A 19,035-nucleotide genomic window follows, 5' to 3' on the forward strand; every position below is an offset into this window, starting at 1 on the left:
AGAAGGGGTAAATCATGAAGTACAGAAGGAGTCTGTCCCTCCATCTACCCTGGGACAGATATCTGGTTCTGGCTCAGTGCTGCCTCCACATCCTAGGCATTTGTCCTGCCCAGGGCAAATGTTTGGCCTCTGGCCCAGGGATGGGCCCAAGATCCTGTCTTTCTGGGTACCTATTCATCCTGTGGCAGGTATATTCCCCAACCTGAGGCCCTCTCTGGACCCAGTCAATGCCCTAGGCTTCCCTAGGGAAGAATCTTAGCTTGGCCAGTTACATCTCTTTTTGCAGCTTTGTGATCCCCAGAACACTGGCTCATGCCCTGGCCTGAGAGGACAGCAAGATATGTAGTGGCTCTCAGAGTCACACAGCCAGATGTGGAGGTGGCAGGCCGGGGTCTGCCTGCTCAAGGACATTATTGCACTGCCACCACAATCATCCTCACTACAAATAGTATGATGATGAGCATACTGTTCTCCAAAGTGGCCCACACCAACACCACAGGGTCACTCAATGTGAAGTCCAGGCAGGGGCCCATGTCCTCCTGGTACACTTTCTCAGGAAGGAACAGGTCTGACCCAGGGTGGGTAATTGCTTCCCAGTCTGGAACGCTACCAATAGGGTCATGTCTACGTCCTCATTCTGGGTGATGGCAGACACCATCACCCAGGGGGACACACAGTCAGGGAGAAGACAGTATAATGCTCTTATGCTAGGAAGGGCCCTTGGTAAGGACCAGCCTTGATGGAGCTTGCAGCTGGGAGAGGTCAGTATAATAATGATGATGAGTGTCTTCAAGCCTGATGCCTCCAATTGCAGCATATCCAGCTTACTCATGTCTTAGCTGCTTTTCTGATGCCACCTACTTCATATTGGCATCTTACATCTTGTGAGCTTCCTCAGACAGGTTTGCCATCAGCTACTCTAGTTCCTACCCCAGCTGCTCTTGCACCTCAAACAGTCCTGCACAGTCCTTATTCTTCAGATACAGCTCTTTCTGGGCTTTGTGCAGCTCCTTCAAGAGACCAAGCCTTCTTTCAACTCTCCATGGAGGTCCTATCAAGAGCATTGCAGAAGAGCTGTCCCAGGATTCAAAGGGCTAAACAAAATCCTTCACTATTCTCAAAGTCTAACATTTCTGCTTAATGTGCTCCTTTCCTTTTACATACATTACCTTTAATAAAATACTTAAAATGGTGCCTGACAAATTAAGCATTCAGTAAAGGTTACTTATTAGCACAATTGTTGCCATTATTTTCCCTAGTATATTATAAACAGAAAGCACAGGAGTTTCATTATAAATTTCTTTAGACTCACATAGCATTTAGCTAATCAAGTAACTCTCATACAGCAGACAATATGAAACAAAGTTTCTTTAGTAGAATGTATTTTCATTAGCAGAATTTGCTGGTATTTCAAATATCACTATAAATTATTACAGAAACAGTACAGTGCAAATATTTAAAAATAATTTCAATATTCACACCCTAAAACAAATTTAAATAAGCTTCCACATGCAAGTAGAAAAAACTGTTACATATTAAGTGAAATAAAAGTACATAGGAAGTTACTGTATTAAACTATAATTTTTCAATAAAAATTTGTCAGAATATCTTAAAAGATACACATAAACAACTGGGATTATTATGGCATACTTAAAAGAGCAATATTATCTGGTCCCAGATATTAAAAAAAAAATGTGTATTTAAATTTCAAGGTACCTGAGTGAAGAGAAGAGAAAACCAGAAGGGTATATGTGAGAAAAGCATCCTAGCCAGTGGAACTTGAGGTACAAAGGCCAGGAGGCAGGAATGCACTTTTAGGAACACTAAGGACAGCATGCCCAAAACTAGATATTATACCAGTTTCTGCTAAATTGCAAGAAAATATGGGAACAAGGCACATTCATTTATGTTCAGGCAAGCCTGTCAACCAAAAATTAGTTTGAAAATTTATCCGTTTATCACTGGAGAAAACATAGGCAGGATTTCAGCAAAACAACAATAGTACTTGCAAGCCTAGTATGATAGGGGCTGAACTGTTAATGGATAAACCCAATTAGCACCTACCCTGATGTCTAATCAGAAGTGCTGGCCTCAGTCCCTAAGCACAGATTACACTGAGCATGTATGTCTATGCAGGAAGGCAGCAGTGTTGAGGACTGGCCAAGAGAGGCAGCAGTGCCCCATGCTCCTCCCAGAAGAAGTCAAACCTCTTACCTCAGCTGCCTACTCCCGGAAGACAACAAAATCTAATCTGACAAAAGGAAAATTGGGAAAAATGTAAACTTTTCTCTTCTTTCATAAAGAACTGAGTATCTGAACAGAGGGCTACAGATGCATCTTCATTTCCCATATTGAGCAAAGAATTCCCCTATTTGAAACATAAAAATAACAGAAAAGTCATGTGTAGTCCAATCAAAAGAGACAAACCAGAGGAATGAAATTCCTGTTATGAAAGAGAAGTAACAAAAGACTATCTTTAGTTTACTACTTCAATAAGATCCAAGTTAATACTACCAAAACATTATTAGATGATGAGTGGTAGGAACACGGTGGTGAACAATATATACATGGTTTTGGTTCTCCTCTTTGTGAAAAGAGCAGAAATAAACAAGTAAAAAACAATGGAGAAGCTATGACAGGACAATGATACAAGTAAAAAGGATGTTGTGATAAAGACTCATGGGTATTCTTTCTCAAGATTCTGTGGTCAGGGAAGGCCTCACGGAGAGGACCACATCTAGAGTAGTACTAAGAGCAATAATGATGAAATACTACCAGCAGCTAAAATTTACTCACCACTTAAGTATGCCAGGAAATTATTACGATTCATACATAATATTACTGTATGATTTTATTGCCATTTTATAGATAGTTAAGAAATTTTTACAAAGTCATTCAGATAAACTGTAAGCTAGAGTTAGGTTCCAGAGTTCACATTCTTAACCATTCTATACAGAAAGCTTGATCCTTAAGATAAGGAATGGAATAAATCAAGTCCTCATGGCAGAAAATGTCAAACACATACCAAGAACTGAAAGATCTCCAGGGTGAAGAAGAGAGTAGCCCAAGATGACAATGGATAGTAGGCGAGGGGCCAAACATACATGGAGATCTATAAGGCTTGGGAAAGAGTTTGGATATTAAGCCAGACATGATGGTGCATGCCTTTAATCCCAGCACTCGGGAGGCTGAGGCAGAAGGGATACAAGTTGGAGGCCAGCATGGGATATATAATGAGACCCTGTCTAAAAAAAAACCTCTGAAAAATAAAATAAATAAATAAATAAACAGGGTGGATATTATTATAACTGCAGAGGATTTTAAGTGGGAGGGTAGCATGATTAGGATTTGTGAGTGCCTGTTTTCTTTGTTTGTTTTTATTACAAGGGCTGCCAGATAAAAAATTATTTAGCAAGTACAAGAATGAGTTTACAATTAGGATTTTAAAACATGGTCCAAGTGACAGTGGTGCCACACAGGATAATTAAGTGCATCATGCTAAGAAGGACACCGTACTTTCTCAAGTCTTATTCTCGGAGTAAACCTTAATGTCCAGTAAAATTTTAAATCAGTACCTTTAGTAAAAATAAATTATCCTCAATTTCTTCATCTACACAAAGGGCAAAATAAAATGCCCCATAAGGTTGTTACAGAGATTAAATATAGTACCACATAGCAAAGAATCACCCAAATGCAATTTATCTTTATACCATTAAATTTTAGAGCAAGCAAAATTATATGCTCAAAAATGCTGTTGAAATATAAAACTATTTAATACAAAATGTGTAGAGTAAAACAGTGAAAAATTAAAAATCAATGAAAAACCTAAACATAAGTAAAATTCTAGCTACTTAATAAGTAGTCTAGTGTGACCAACTATAATATATTCATACCACCAAATAATACAAATGAAAAATCATAATAAACATTTAAGCAGATTTGACATGTTCTGTAACTTTACTGTTTGGGATTTTTTTTTTTCTTATCTGTATCAACATAAGCAGGGGAAAAAAGAAAATTAAATTTTTTTGCAATGAAAAATTAGAATAGAGATTCAAAAAGATAAATAATACTAAGTTCTTTTTTCAGATTACCAAAAATCAACACAAATCGATGAGTTAAAGATTTATAAGGCATTATTTTGATTATTAAACCTTTTCTCAGTGTTAGTACTCCAAGATGGTTAACATTTTCCCTTGGAGACTTTCCAGATTACATGTTTCATGGAAAGGAGAAATGAAAATTTCTATTTATAATAAAACATAAAAGGCTATATTTTTAAATACATCCTTAAAATGCTAGTAATCAAAAGAGCTGCCAAAATGAACATTCAAATTGTTTATCTCTTTTTCCTTTGCATCTTATAATAGCAGCCCAGTGGAAATTGAAAGTTCCAAATAAATAAATTTGGATGATCAGAGACCAGTCCATTGCCATTCTACACATGGAGAAAATAATATATTTAATTAAGCGGGGTACAATAATGCATCATGTCAGTCTCTACTCATATCAAAACATGAAGATCATCAACATAAACAATGTCTATATTCATGTCATAAACAATGCATCTATATAATTTATGCTACCTGGAAATTTTAAGATGTAAGATGGAAAAGTAAATGAATGCTTTTTATTTTTTTTTTTTTTTTTTTTTTCATTTTTCTTTTATTATTCATATGTGCATACAAGGCTTGGTTCATTTCTCCCCCCTGCCCCCACCCCCTCCCTTACCACCCACTCCACCCCCTCCCGCTCCCCCCCTCAATACCCAGCAGAAACTATTTTGCCCTTATCTCTAATTTTGTTGTAGAGAGAGTATAAGCAATAATAGGAAGGAACAAGGGGTTTTGCTGGTTGAGATAAGGATAGCTATACAGGGCATTGACTCACATTGATTTCCTGTGTGTGGGTGTTACCTTCTAGGTTAATTCTTTTTGATCTAACCTTTTCTCTAGTTCCTGGTCCCCTTTTCCTATTGGCCTCAGTTGCTTTAGGGTATCTGCTTTAGTTTCTCTGCGTTAAGGGCAACAAATGCTAGCTAGTTTTTTAGGTGTCTTACCTATCCTCACCCCTCCCTTGTGTGCTCTCGCTTTTATCATGTGCTCATAGTCCAATCCCCTTGTTGTGTTTGCCCTTGATCTAATGTCCACATATGAGGGAGAACAAATGAATGCTTTTTAAACCCAGAAGTTGGAGGAAATAATACAAATAGTTTCAGTAGATAAAAATTTAGTATTCTAAATAATAATCTCTTCACTTTTAGCAGAAACTATGGAGATTTATCTGCACTTACATTTCAAAAGCTAGAGTTCCTTTTTTAAAGCTAGATTTTTATATAATTACATTATCCCTTGATAATACTGCTAAGAAATTACTACAATAAATATCCACATTAATATACTGATGAATCACCAGATACTTTGAATTGTTCACAGAAGCATGAGGTAGGCATCAGGTGATTTTAAACTGGATCATCACAAACATTAAATGTCTCTAAACTTCCTGGCTTTATTAAAGGAGTATCATAGAGCAAGGCACTGAAAATTCACTGATCTCTAAAAACTCCATGCTTTATCAAACATTTGGAGAACCCTTTTCCTCCTCCTGGAATGCCCTTCATCTAAGCCTCCTAATTCATTCCTCAAGTTGCTTTACAAATAAAATCTCCTATGGAGACTCCTTTTGGGATCCAACAGTACTTAAAGCTTGCTTCTGTAATATCAAATATTCTATTATTGGTTCTCTTTACCTCTTTGTCTCTCCCATTATCAGTCCAGAAGGTCACAAGAGTCACAGTAGTCTTTCTTTATCTAATAGATCTGCTGGGTAACAAAAGAACAAAGATATACCCCACCAAAATGAAGTAAAACAAGACCCTCCTGTCCCTTGTTCTGAAGAAATTTTGACTAACACAGTTCAAGATTACAAATCTTGAAAAAACATCTTAAAGGGCAAAAAGAAAGCTTTTTGCTAAATTCAACCATTCTTCACATATATGACTATAATTCTTCCACTAAACCTGAAAGCAAAACCATTAAAAGGATAAGGACATTTAAATTTGATCTTATTCAATTTATTCACTCTCTAACATGTTAAAAAAAATTCCAGGATATTAAAAAGTCCAATGTATTAGTTCTCTTTTCTATTTTTCAAATGCCTATCTGAGACAATGCAACTTTGCTATTTATAATTGAAGGATAATATTTTGTAGCAGTGAGAATATAGATCTAATCAGCATTTTTTTGTTGTTGTTGTTGATTAACAATCTAGAAGGATACAGAATTCTAAGCTGAAAATCATTCACCTTCCATCTTGGAGGAAATTTTCCCATTGTCCTACAGCAATCAGTGATTTTTGTTTTTCTTTGAGACTATGTCGCCCAAGGTTAGCCTGAATTCATGATCCTCATGCCTCCTGTCTCCACACTCAGCACAACTAGAGATTTTGATGACAAGGTAAATGCTATTGTGATTATTTCTCTTGAGTAGTTTGTTTCTTCCTTTCTAATCTTTAAAGATATATTCCTGATGCTTAGTGCTCTAAAATTTCACAGTGATCTATGTAGGAGTGTTTCTTTTTCCCATTCATTGGGCTAAACATCAAATAGACCTTTTCAATATCCACAGCTGTGATATCTGATTTCCTTGCCTCTATCTTGGAAACCCATTTCCCCAGGGTTACACCTTGTTTTATAAATCTGTCATTATAAGAATCTGTAGTCTGTCTAAACTTTTGATGTGAACAACCAATCCATTCTCTGGCCACACATTTTGTTTGTCTAATTGATTGCTCTATATCTCCTACTGCAAACTTATCAAGATTTTTCTTTCATTCAGTCCATTAATTTTTCACCACATATCAATTTTCTCTAATCTTTACATCTTTCTTTATCAGCTTAGATTTTAAAGTCAGTCATTTTAGTCAGTCTCATAAAAGGATTATATCTGAAATTCTGTTTAAAAACTGAAACCTACTTTAGATACTTCTATGCCAATAAACAAATCACTTCCAGGAAAAAACAAATCACTTCCAGGGAAAATCACCTAATATGGATGACCAGTTTCACTTCAAAATTCACAATCTAAACTTCAAAGGAAAAGTCAACAGTGCCTGTTCTCATCATAAATCTCTTGCTTGTTCTCCAAGACAGCAATGTCATACCATTTTTTTTTTCAAATTTAGACATCAACAAAGCTCACTTATCTTTTCACCAACACATATGCAAAATCTCCCTAGATATACATCCAATCCCTCCTCTCACAGAGGAGTTGTCAAAGTGTATCCCTTGGCCTGGATGCAACTCAGTGGTAGAACATACCCTTGGCATGTGCAAGGCACCGGGTTCAGTCTCTAAAATAAGAAAAAAAAGTGCATCCCCTCAATCCCTCCTCCTGGGCGCTGCCTCATCCTTTCTCTCTTTAATGATTTGATTGCTTTATGATTTACATCTTTTTCCTGATCAACCTCTAACAATAAACTCAATCATTTCAACTAAATGTTCTCATTTCAAGATTTCTCATTTCAAGACAAACCTTCCAACTCATTTATCTTCTGGATTATGAATGCCTGAATTTGGTTGCCTAATCTTTACTGAAAATACTAGATACTGAAAATTTGCAGCACTAGATCCTCTAAATTGTATCCTTGGTAGTTGTAGTTTAGACTGCACTGATCTGGTCTCACACAGAATGGTGTTTAGTAAACTGAGTTTTATCATTATGCTTTAAAGCTCTATGAAATTTTTCCAATAAATTATGATGATATAAATATACTCACTATAATTATAAAATACAAACTATGCAGACATTATTGAAGGCATTTTCTTCATGAATATTTATAGATTTCATCAGAGAATGAGCAACAGTGAAAGCCGCACAATTCTTAAACAAATCATTTCATTTGATATTCTGAACACACAAAAAATTGGAACTAAAATGTTTTCTTAGTCTTTATAGCTGCTAGCATCTTCTTAATTACACAATGTGCATTTCTGTTATTCTTACCTTTATTAATTTCCTGCCTTTATTTCCTCTATTGCCATCAATTATTTATTTTTATCTTTTTATATTTTGCATATTTTTAAAACTCTTTTAAGTCCTTTAAAACATAAAAGGAACAATGCAAGGCACAAATAGAGATAAGGATAAAAATAGAAATATAGAGGAAAGATCAAGAAAAGTCAAAGATAGAAAGGAACAGGAAAGGTGAGTTAGCAAAGTGGTAGTGTTTGCTGTCCACAGGAACAAGTCACTAAGTGACTCTAGCTGACTCTAGCTCTTAGGAAAGCCACATAGGAAGGACTTATACATATTTAGGCAATATCACATTTCTTCTGAAATTCCACTATGCTGAATCACTCAAAATTATACACTTCCATGTAAAAATATTTATAATAATGATTATAAAAATAACTGACTCATAAATGTAAGACTGAAAATAATTTTCAGAAATTTTGCTAGTGTAAAACATTTTCCCAAATATTTTTATCCTAAGTGCTTTGTTTTTTCAAAATTCACATAAAATAAACTTTAATTACACTGACGTACTACTCTACTTTCTGAAAACAAAAACCTATTCAATTCCCAGAGACTATGATTTGATATCTGAGATAATGAGCTACCCTCACTTTTCTCTTGTCTGCTTTGATTGATCTACAATGAATCAGGAAATTGAACAAAGATTACCATACAGCACAGTTGAAGTCTTCATTGATCATCAAGCAGGTTACAAAAGGAAATGAATATGTGGAACCTATAGAAAATACTAAGAGTCAAGGACAACTCTATATGGCTTATGAATCACTCAACTGTTTAATGTGGAAGAAATATGGGGTTCTTTCCATGTGTAGGATTTTTCTGTCTGTCCAAATTTCATGACTAGAACTAACACTGTATGCTTCTCACAAAAAGGAAAAAATATCAGACACAAGTTGGGCACATGTTACTTCATTCCTTTCTGATACATCATAGAGAACACCAGCATCTGCCTTAGCCCTAGAAGACTGTTTCATACGTGCCCTCTTCATTACTAAAGGCATTTCCTTGATAGGAGTCTATGCTATTAAAGCTAAAAAACACAAAGGAATCAAGTGGCTGCTCCTCAGGTTTCAGTTTATTTAGCTCACTTGATCCCTTGCTTAGAAGGAGCCTCCTGTTCCATTAATTTATCTATCCACACAGTGGCTCTGTCAAGGCACTGCCATAAGCTCAGCTAAACTGAACAATTCAGTTATATACCCAAATACCTGATGAAATATAAATAATAGTAAGCAGCCTTGGACAACATCACTGCTGTAAGAGCTACTTTTACTAAAAAATAAATAAACAAAAAGTATAATGCTTTAGGATATGAATATCCTCATTTGCACAAACAAGAAATCTTTGTGTTAGTAAATGGCCACAATGGCATCATTCCCTGAAGTCAAAAAGATGTGTACATTTTCCCAAAGAAATAGTGGGGACAACTTTTTAATTTAACTAAGGAAAATAGTTTAAATAAGAGAAATGCATCAAAATAAATCCACCATCCAAATAAAGAGCAAAGCTAACCAAAGCAAAATGGTGCCATATACCTCTAATTAACAATGCTATATTGTCCACTTAAAATTTTTTTAAGAGGGTAGAACTCATATTAAGTGACTTTTTTTCTTTTAGTGGTACTAGGGATTTGACTCAGGGCCTCCTGCTTGCTAGTCAGGTACTCTACCATTTGAGCCACAATGTTCTTACCACAATAAAATAATTTTTAAATGGTGCCAATGTAAAGAAGACTCCAATCATAACAGAGCATAAAAACCATGAACAGTATGGAATCTTATTATTGTTCTCAGAATTAATTGCTTATTTTTGTGCCTTATTCTAGAATATTTACTAGTATCCAGGTTTATTTCATTAGTTACCAACCTACATATTCTACAAGTTGTTATGATCTAAGCCACAGAAACATAGTTATAGTTTTATAACAGAAAGTATGTTCCTATTAATGACTCTCTGTCAAAAACAGATGTCCTTATTTCTTATTATTATAAATAACCAATGATAATTGCAAATGTGTACAGTAGAAAGCATAAATAGCATTGCAAAACCTACAAATTAGTTTTTGGTTTGTTCACTTGTTTTTGTTTTTTGCAGTGATGGAGATTAAAAGGAAGGCTTCACAAATGCTAGGCAAACACCATACCTGTAAGCCACACCCCCAACCACAAAACGGCAGATTATTTTTAAAAATCAGCACACAGACACACACACACACACACACACACACTTTCCCAATTTGAATATGTCAAACACTTCTTAATGTCTTATTTTATTTCCATGAACTGAGTTCAATAGCTTCAGTATACTACATACATCAGACATCAGTTTTATACTTACTTTCAACCATTATTCTCATGTAAAATAACTAAGAAAATAAAACATTTAAATTTGAAATTCAAATTTGACTACCTATGAAGATTAGTCTCAGCAAAAGTTATTAACGTCCATCTTATCTTTGCCAATGTCCAATGAGAGATATAAAAATAAGTACAAAAAGAAAAGGTTGGGCTTGGTGGTACATTTCTATAATCCCAGCACTTGGGAGGCTAAAACAGGGCTATGTAGTGGAGACCCTGTCTCAAAACAACAACAAAACAATATATACAAAAAGATAACCAATACTATTTTCTGAGCTGTTCTAAAAAGCATAGTTCATCTTGTACCTATCTGAACAGCTTGATTCTTTCCATTCTTGTTTCAAACCTCCCTCATCTCCAAAACCAAAGGTACATATCTCTAACAAACGTAAGCCTATCTTCATCTCTGTTGCATCCTACACACCTAATGCGGTGACTCAACATCACCTCACCCTCTGCAGGAATCCTTGACGGAAGAGTGCTTCGTGCTGCAGTGTCATCAGTAGAAAATTTCAAAAACAGAAATAACATAGTTTTAACTTACGAGAGGTTTTGGAAGCAAGAAGAGTAACTTGGGAACCTCCTATGAATCGAAAACCCATTACATTCACCTGGTCATCATCTGACTGATTGGCAAAACCTAAAAAGAACAGAAAAAAAATCATATTACACAATCACAAAGAAAAATTAACACTTGCTGTTTAAAACAGAAAGCTTAGTTGATGAGTTTTTCTGGCCCTAATCATTTTTAAAGTCCATGTGGGATGTGGAATAATTTCATTTCCTTTCTTCTGTGGTTCTTTCCAGGTCTGAAGCATAACATGCACAAGATGAACCTCAAATACAATGTCACACCCAAGAGCAAGGAAGCTATCAGTGACCACCATGGTTCTGTGAGAAGGGCTTGAGAGCAAACTTAAAAGATCTGATTATCATTATTGTCCAAAAATGAACAAAAATATTTGGTAGCAAAATAGGTAATAAATGCAGTGAAACATCAAATATATGTAAGAGACTGTACTTACATAGATATTAAACGTAAATGAAAACAAACAGTCACTATTGGAAGATCCTAGAAAATCAACTCCGTTAATTTTAAATACAGATTTTCCTTGAATTATAATGGGATTACATCCCAATCAACCCCAAATGTAATTGAAATTATCATAAATCAAAAATGTAATTTAATACATCTAACTTACCAAACATCACTGCCTTACCTACCTTTAGTGTGCTCAGAATACATACACTAGACTATGGCTTGGAAAAATTCTAACACAGAACCAATTTTATAACAAAGTGTTGATTATCTCATGTAATTTGCTGAATATCTGTATCCAAAAAATCTCAGAAACACAATGCACTGGAGTGTATTGGTTGTTTGCCCTCATGAGTACATGGTTGAGTAGCAGATAGCAAGTAAACTTGCTATCTGCCCAACAAAACAAGAGAGTATCAGATGACAAATCCCTAGGCATGGAAAAGATCAAAATTCAAAGTATGTTTTCTTACTGAATGTATATCACTTTACCACCATCATGAAATAAAAAAAAATCATAGATCAATCCATCATAAGTTAGGACCATCTGTATTTTAAAAATTATTAATAAAGAAAAATAACCAAGCAATTTTTTCTGACAACCCTACTCACCCTGCACAATTTTAAAAAAATACTTGTTAAAAGTTTTTTTTTCTGTAGAGAAATATGCTACATAAAAATTGAAGAAAACATGAAAGAAATAGGATATTATAATTTTTAGCCTCTAAGGAACTAATGGATCAAAGCATCATATGAAAACAGACATATATTACCACTGATAATAAGTATATATTACCACCGATAAGGAATGACGGCCAAAATAATCAAGCCTGTCTCTACTAGATACAGATCCAACTAGAAGTTATAGGAAATATGGCAAACAGAAGAAAATACTAAGTACCATCACAGGCATTAAAGGACTATCACCAAGATGTTGGAGTAGGAAATGCCAGCCTTTATACCGCTACAAAAAAAAAACATTGATAGGTAGGTAGGTAAGTAGGTAGATGATAGATAGATAGATAAATAAAAAGATAGACAGATAGTCATAAGCCAAAATAACCCTAAAAGAGCTCAAGAGCCCATTTAAGAATCTGCAGCAACATAGAAAGAATAGCTAGTGAAAAATCAACATATGCGATGCCTATATATAGCTAGGAAAAAAGAAGAAACGTGAGGAGTTATTGCTGTCAGTCATTCAGTTTGAATTTGGTACCAAGTGGCCTACTGCAGAAGATAATGACATCTTTTGCCACTAAGATAACGAACAACTATTCCTGTGGCAGAAATCCAGAGAGGGAGACATGGCTATCCACTCCTCTATTCAAGATGCAATCATTGTCACCCCTAGCTAGGACCAGAGCTGCCATCTCTTACAACCCACAGGTCACTCCTGAACCCCTGAGCTACAGTCACTCTACAAGTATGCATACTCCAGACACATGTTCTGTGGCTGGACTATGGCTGCCTATGTCTTAGACACCTGGAGCCACTGCCTTGAGGAGTTCCAGGTCCAGGAGCCAAGGTCCAAGTGCCCACATTCCAGGCACCACCTCAGTCACTACAGAGTGCTTGTACCCTGGAGTCTCAGTAATCTCAGTAACTCTGTATATACCCATGATCTAATACCTGACTGTCCAGCTGCTTCACAAACACTAGAAATTCACATACCATAACCAATGTGGCAGTGGGGGCACTGACACCAAGGCTAACATTGTCACTGCAACCCTGGGCACCAGTGCCACAATCTACCCTACTCATGCTTTGGACATGACTTTGTGGTCACTGTAAGGGCGCCACTCACCAGACACCAAGCCACTGTGAGTGGATCCACAAGCCAGACCTAGTGCTGAGAAGGATTCTCTCAGCCATGATTTCCCTGGTGGAAGAAAAAAAGGATTAGCAGGCATCTAGAAGCTATTGACACCAAAGACTCTCAACAACCTTCAACACTGCTGACAATATTTGCAATAACACTCACCAACACCAACCTCAAGTGACAGAGCTGCACAGAGACTATATTACATTGATATGTCCTTACCAGAGCCAATAGCACTATACTCTCCCATATGGGAAAGTATTTCTCTACCAAAACCAACACATAGTCAGAAAGATAAGATTGCTCCACAAAACGTAGAGACATTAACATGAGGCAACAAGGAACATAAAAGACAAAGGAAATGTCGTTGTCAAAAGAATATAATAATTTCCAAGAAGCTGATCCCCAGGAAATTGAGCTCTACAAGTTGCCTAACAAATAATTTGAAATTATTTTCATGACACTAAGTGAGTGTCAAGAAAATGAAGAGAAAAAATTGATCAAAGCCAAGAAAATAAATGAACAAAATGACAAATTTAACAGAGATACTGAAATTTTAAAAAAGATTTGGAGTTAAAATACAATGAATAAAATGAAAAATTCAACAAAGAGCATCAAAATCAGAAATGATCAAGAAGAATCTGTAAACTTCAAAAGTTTATTTGAAAATGTACAGTAAGACCAAAAAGAATGAAAAGAAATAAAGAAATCCTATATAATTTAGGGGACAGCACCAAGAAAGCTAATATAAACAGTATAGGAATTAAAGAGAGAAACAAATAGAAAGTTAATTTAAAGAAAGACTAGCAGAAAACATGAAGAAAGGTATAAATATCCAAATACGAGAAGTTTATAACATCTGAAGCAGAAAAAGTGGGGGTTATGAAATAAAAGCACATACTCTTATTTGCAATGAAAGTTAACTTGTTAATTTAAAATATGATTTTTTTGTACATCTCATAAAAACCACAAGGCAAAAACTTGTGGTAAGCACACAAAAGATAGAAAGTATCTATCTTTTTCAAGCATACCACTTGAAAAAAAACTTAACTAATCACAAAGGGATATACCAATAGAGGAAGAAAGGAACAAAGGATCTACAAAACAATCAGAAAGCAATTGGGAAATGGCAGTAGTAAGTCCTTAACACTAGCCAAAAGATTGACTATGGATTAAATTGTCCAAGTAAAAGACACTAATTAAAAGACCAAACAATAAATAGATAGATAGATAGATAGATAGATAGATAGATAGATAGAGTTGGATACATCAAAATGAAAGTGGGAAAAGATATATTCCATGCAAATGAAAACAAAAACAAACAGGCTTAATGATATGTATCAGGTAAAAACATTAAAAAGAGACAAAGAACATCAGTATGTAATGATAACAGGGTCAAATCATTGGAGGATATAATAATGTAAATATATATGTATTCAACACTGGAAAAACCTAGTGATAAATAACAAATTTTAATAGAAATAAAAAAAGGAAATAGACTGCAACACAATAGTAGGCAACTTTAATGCACCACTTTTAACAAAGACAGATCAAGCAGGCAGAAAAATCAAAGGAAATATTGGACTTGAACTATGCATTAGACCAAATGGACCAAATGCACACATAAAAGACATTCCACTAAACTGAAGTAGAATACATAATCTTCTAAAGGGCACATGGAGGGCTAGGATGTAGCTCGGTGGTACAGTGCTTGCCTAGCATGCGTGAGGCCCTGGGTTCAATCCCAGCACCAAAAAAAAAGAAAAGACAAAAAAAAAAAATAAAGGGCACATGGAATATTCTCTAGGATAAATCATGTTAAATCACAAAACAAGCCTTAATAAATATAAGATTAAATTATATCCAATATACTTTCCAACTGCAATGCTATAAAACTACAAATATTTAATAGTAGGAGTTCTTGGACTACTTGCAAATACACAGAAATTAAACATGATTCTGAATAACAAATGGGTCAAAGGAGAATATAAAAGGGAAAATTTAAAATATCCTAAGATAAACAAAAATTAAACACAGTATAACAAAACTTATGTGATTCAACAAAAGCAGTCCTAAGAATATTTATAGCAATAAGTGTTTACATCAAAAAAGAAGAAAGAAAAATCTAAATAAACAGCCTAACTTTATACCACAAGGCATTAAGAGAGAAGAATAAACTAAGCACAAAGTTAGTAGAAAGAAGGAAATAATAAAGATCAAAGGAATATGGGAAATAGAGACTAAAAACAACAGAAGATCCATGAAATTGAGGTGATTTCCTCATAAGATAAACAAAATTGACAAACTCTTAACTAGACTAAGAAAAAAAGGGGGAGAGGGAAGAGCCAAATAAATAAGAGGAGAAATTAAAACTGATAAAACAGAAATACAAAGGATCACAAGAGATGACTATAAATAATTATACAACAATTTGGATATCCTAGAAGAAATGGTTACAATTCTAAAACTTGTAACCTATCAAGAGTTAATCACAGAGAAATAGAAAGTCTAAATGACCAAGACAAGTGAGGAAACTGAATGAGTACTTAAAAGTGCCCTACCAAAAAAAACTCCAGGACCTAATGGTTTCACTTCTTAATTCTACCAAACATTTGAAGAACAATAAATATCAACCCTCCTCAAACCCTTCCAAAAAAATTAAAGAGGAAGGAACAGTTCTAAACTTTTTACAGGAGACAGCTTTACTTTGATACCAAAGCCAAACTAGCAAACTATACTAAAACAAAAATACAGCACAATATCCCTGCTGAACAGAGATGTAAAAAATCTCAACAAAACACTAGCAAACAGTATTGAGCAGTATATTAAAAGGATCCTTCACAATGATCAAGTGAAATTTATCCTGGGTATGCACATCAATAGATATAACACACCAAATTAATAAATGAAGGATAAAAATTATATGATCATCTCAACAGATGCCAAAAATATTCCACAAAATTCAACATTCTGTCATGATAAAAAAAAAAAAACTTTCAACAAATTCTGTGCAGAAGGAATATCCTTCAACCCAACAAAAGCCATCTATCAAAAGCCCACAGATAATAACATCCTCACTGCTAAAAAGCTGAAAGTTTTTTCTCTAAGAGCAGGAATACGATAAGGATGCCCACGCTCACCACAACCATTCAGCAATACTAGAACCCTTAGCCAGAGCAGTTAGGCAATACAAAGAAAGAAATGGCACCTACACTGGAAAGAAGGAAGTACAGCTATCTCTATTTGTAGATGACATGATGATCATATATACACAAAACACTAACCCCTCTACGAAAAAAAATTGCTAGAACTAATAAATTCAGTAAGTTGCAGGATGTCAGCTCAACAAACAAAATCAGTACACTAAAAATGAACTATTTGAAAAGTATACAATCTTTTGGGGACAGATAAATGTTTTGAAAACATAAATTTAACAAGATTAGGAAAAAGTAATCAAACAGAAGTAAATATTGCTGGATGGCAGAATGACTAATAGCTACCTTTCTGAAAGTTATCCATACTTCCTAAATTTCACATTTCTTTTGTAGTAAGTAAAATTTAAATCATTTTAAATGTACTTATATTTGCTCACAAAAAAGAATTGGAATAAATAGAAAGAGATGTAAATTAAAAGTTATTTTATCTCTTCTCTAAGAAGCTCATTAATTTGCTTCTTTCAGTTAAAAAATAGAAGATTTACAACAGTAAATATCTGATATCAACATATTAAAGCTTTATTTATATACATATAAATATAAAAGTGATGTGATACTTATTTTTTAAACAATTACATGATAAAAACAGGTTCAATATAAACACAAATAGAGGAATTCAAAAAGTGATATATCATATATATTGAGTTTAGGGGAAATGTCTTTCAAATTTTTGTCACTGAATCCTAAAGCAAGTAGGAAGCCACTGAGAATGTATCTATGATACCAAACCAACCAAGGCTAAATCAGTAGGAAAATGGATGAGTTACCTAAGCTATTCTTAGTATGGCCTGTCCAATTCATATCTTAAGAGAGCACCTACCTGGTCAAAGGCATGCATTTTATTCAATTTCTAATTTGGTTTCCTCTATCTACAACAAAGACCAACTTCTCAGAAGGCAACTGCTTAAACATTTTCAAATATACCAATGAATTAGTTGTTCAACATAACAGGGTAGTATATGCCATCCAAGAAACTAAGAAATTAATGTAAAATGCTGTAAAAGTACTAATTTCTTCCTTTTTATAATCCAAATTTGTTAAGCAAGAAGGGAAATGAAGAAGAAGGAAGAGGAGAAAAAGAAGGGAGAGAAGGGGAAAGAAAAGAAAACTGCAAACAACATACACAAATTCAATTCAAATTAAGACTTGAATAATGGTAATAAAGAGCATTTAATTTTGGAGACTTTTCAGATTACATATAAATAAGCATGTCAAATTAATGAAAATTAAATTTAAAGCACATTGAGTAATAAAATAAAAGTTGACTTACCATAAATCTCTAAACCTTGTGGGAAATATTCCTTGTATTCTAAATCCTATCCACAATTGCAAGGGTGAAGGTGTATCTGATAGACAACAGTGCTGATTTTTAATGAAGGCCTTGAAAAGGTGACCTAATCCTCGGATTTTTGTCTCTAATTTCACCCATTACCAAGAAAGTTGATGGATATAGCAAATTAGAGGAAACTTGATTACTAAAAATGTTTTAATCCAGTCAAAACCTCTGTTTTTCTAAGCAACTCAGAAAGAAAACTGACACCTGGAGAAAACCTCATCTTCACAAATTACCCCAAATGGACACTGTGATACTCAGAGCCATAGAACGAACATCTGCTTCTTCCAACCACGGTCGACGGCAGAGCCACAAAAAATACCTACTTAGGAAACTACTGTTCAGAGGTATAAGAATATACCTTTAAAAGGTATATATGCAAAAGTCTATGGTAAAGATGAATGATATCCTTAGAAAAGGGAATTATATCCAAAAATGATTAATAAATATTTTCATTCGAGTCAAAAAAAAACTGACCTAAAAAAGAATCATTTGATGTTTTAATTTCTGAATACTAAAACAAAATAATGATTATAATTTTAATCAAACTTAAAAGGTATACCTTAGTACCCTGTTGATATAAGCTACTCACCTTTGAACAAGCAATCAGGAGGGAAAAATACTTGAGGCATTTTAATAGCCTCACTTAACAATTATCTGATAATTACCCCATCATTACCTACGATGAAGGATTCCATTTGAAATTTTTGATTTCTGATATTAAAGCATGTTACTTCAAAAGTCCTACCTGGAAAGAGACTGAGTAGACTGACTGGAGATTTATTGGTATCAATAGTTAATTTGTGGACTGCAGATTTTGAAGGCTGATCTGGTAGGCAGATTAATGTCAGGGGAAGTCTAAATTTACACTGGATAACTCGAGGAATTCCTAAAATAAAAGAGAGAAATGTAGATCCATAGTATGACAAATAATTTGGCAAAGAATAATCTGTAGTTTGAATAGTGACATAGACTTATTTATAAGCTTGTTGCTTACCCTTTTTCATATTTTTTATTGGGTCAAAAAATAAACTCTTAAAAGAATATAAGTAATGAAGTCTGTCTTTCAGTAGTATCATGTTTAAATTAGGACATTTGAACACTATTAAAATCATTATAATTTCTTACTGTTAATTACTGAAGCAAGTCTTTAAAATTTTTCTGAACTAGCCTTAATCCAAGACTATCAGTGAAAATGAGCAAAGAATAGGCAGTTTGTATCAATAAGACTCTACA

The 19,035-nt window shown here is 34.4% G+C and overlaps 1 protein-coding gene across 15 annotated transcripts in view; it reads right to left on the reverse strand.

Moving 5' to 3' along the window:
• Bbs9 (Bardet-Biedl syndrome 9) overlaps nucleotides 1-19,035 on the reverse strand; it is a 481,139-nt gene that overhangs the window by 228,622 nt on the left and 233,482 nt on the right. For 12 of the 15 annotated variants that reach the window (XM_074065326.1, XM_074065324.1, XM_074065323.1 and 9 more), the window contains 3 exons: nucleotides 18,548-18,688; nucleotides 13,237-13,311; nucleotides 10,938-11,033 (listed from right to left, as the gene is read on the reverse strand). In XM_074065326.1, the coding sequence (XP_073921427.1) occupies nucleotides 10,938-11,033; nucleotides 13,237-13,311; nucleotides 18,548-18,688 (312 nt within the window). The remainder of the gene's footprint in view (nucleotides 1-10,937; nucleotides 11,034-13,236; nucleotides 13,312-18,547; nucleotides 18,689-19,035) is intronic. The other 3 variants (XM_074065315.1, XM_074065316.1, XM_074065318.1) reach the window with 2 other exon arrangements.

Source organism: Castor canadensis, chromosome 2, assembly GCF_047511655.1.
Source record: "Castor canadensis chromosome 2, mCasCan1.hap1v2, whole genome shotgun sequence".
In the NCBI taxonomy this organism is placed as follows: Eukaryota; Metazoa; Chordata; class Mammalia; order Rodentia; family Castoridae; genus Castor; species Castor canadensis.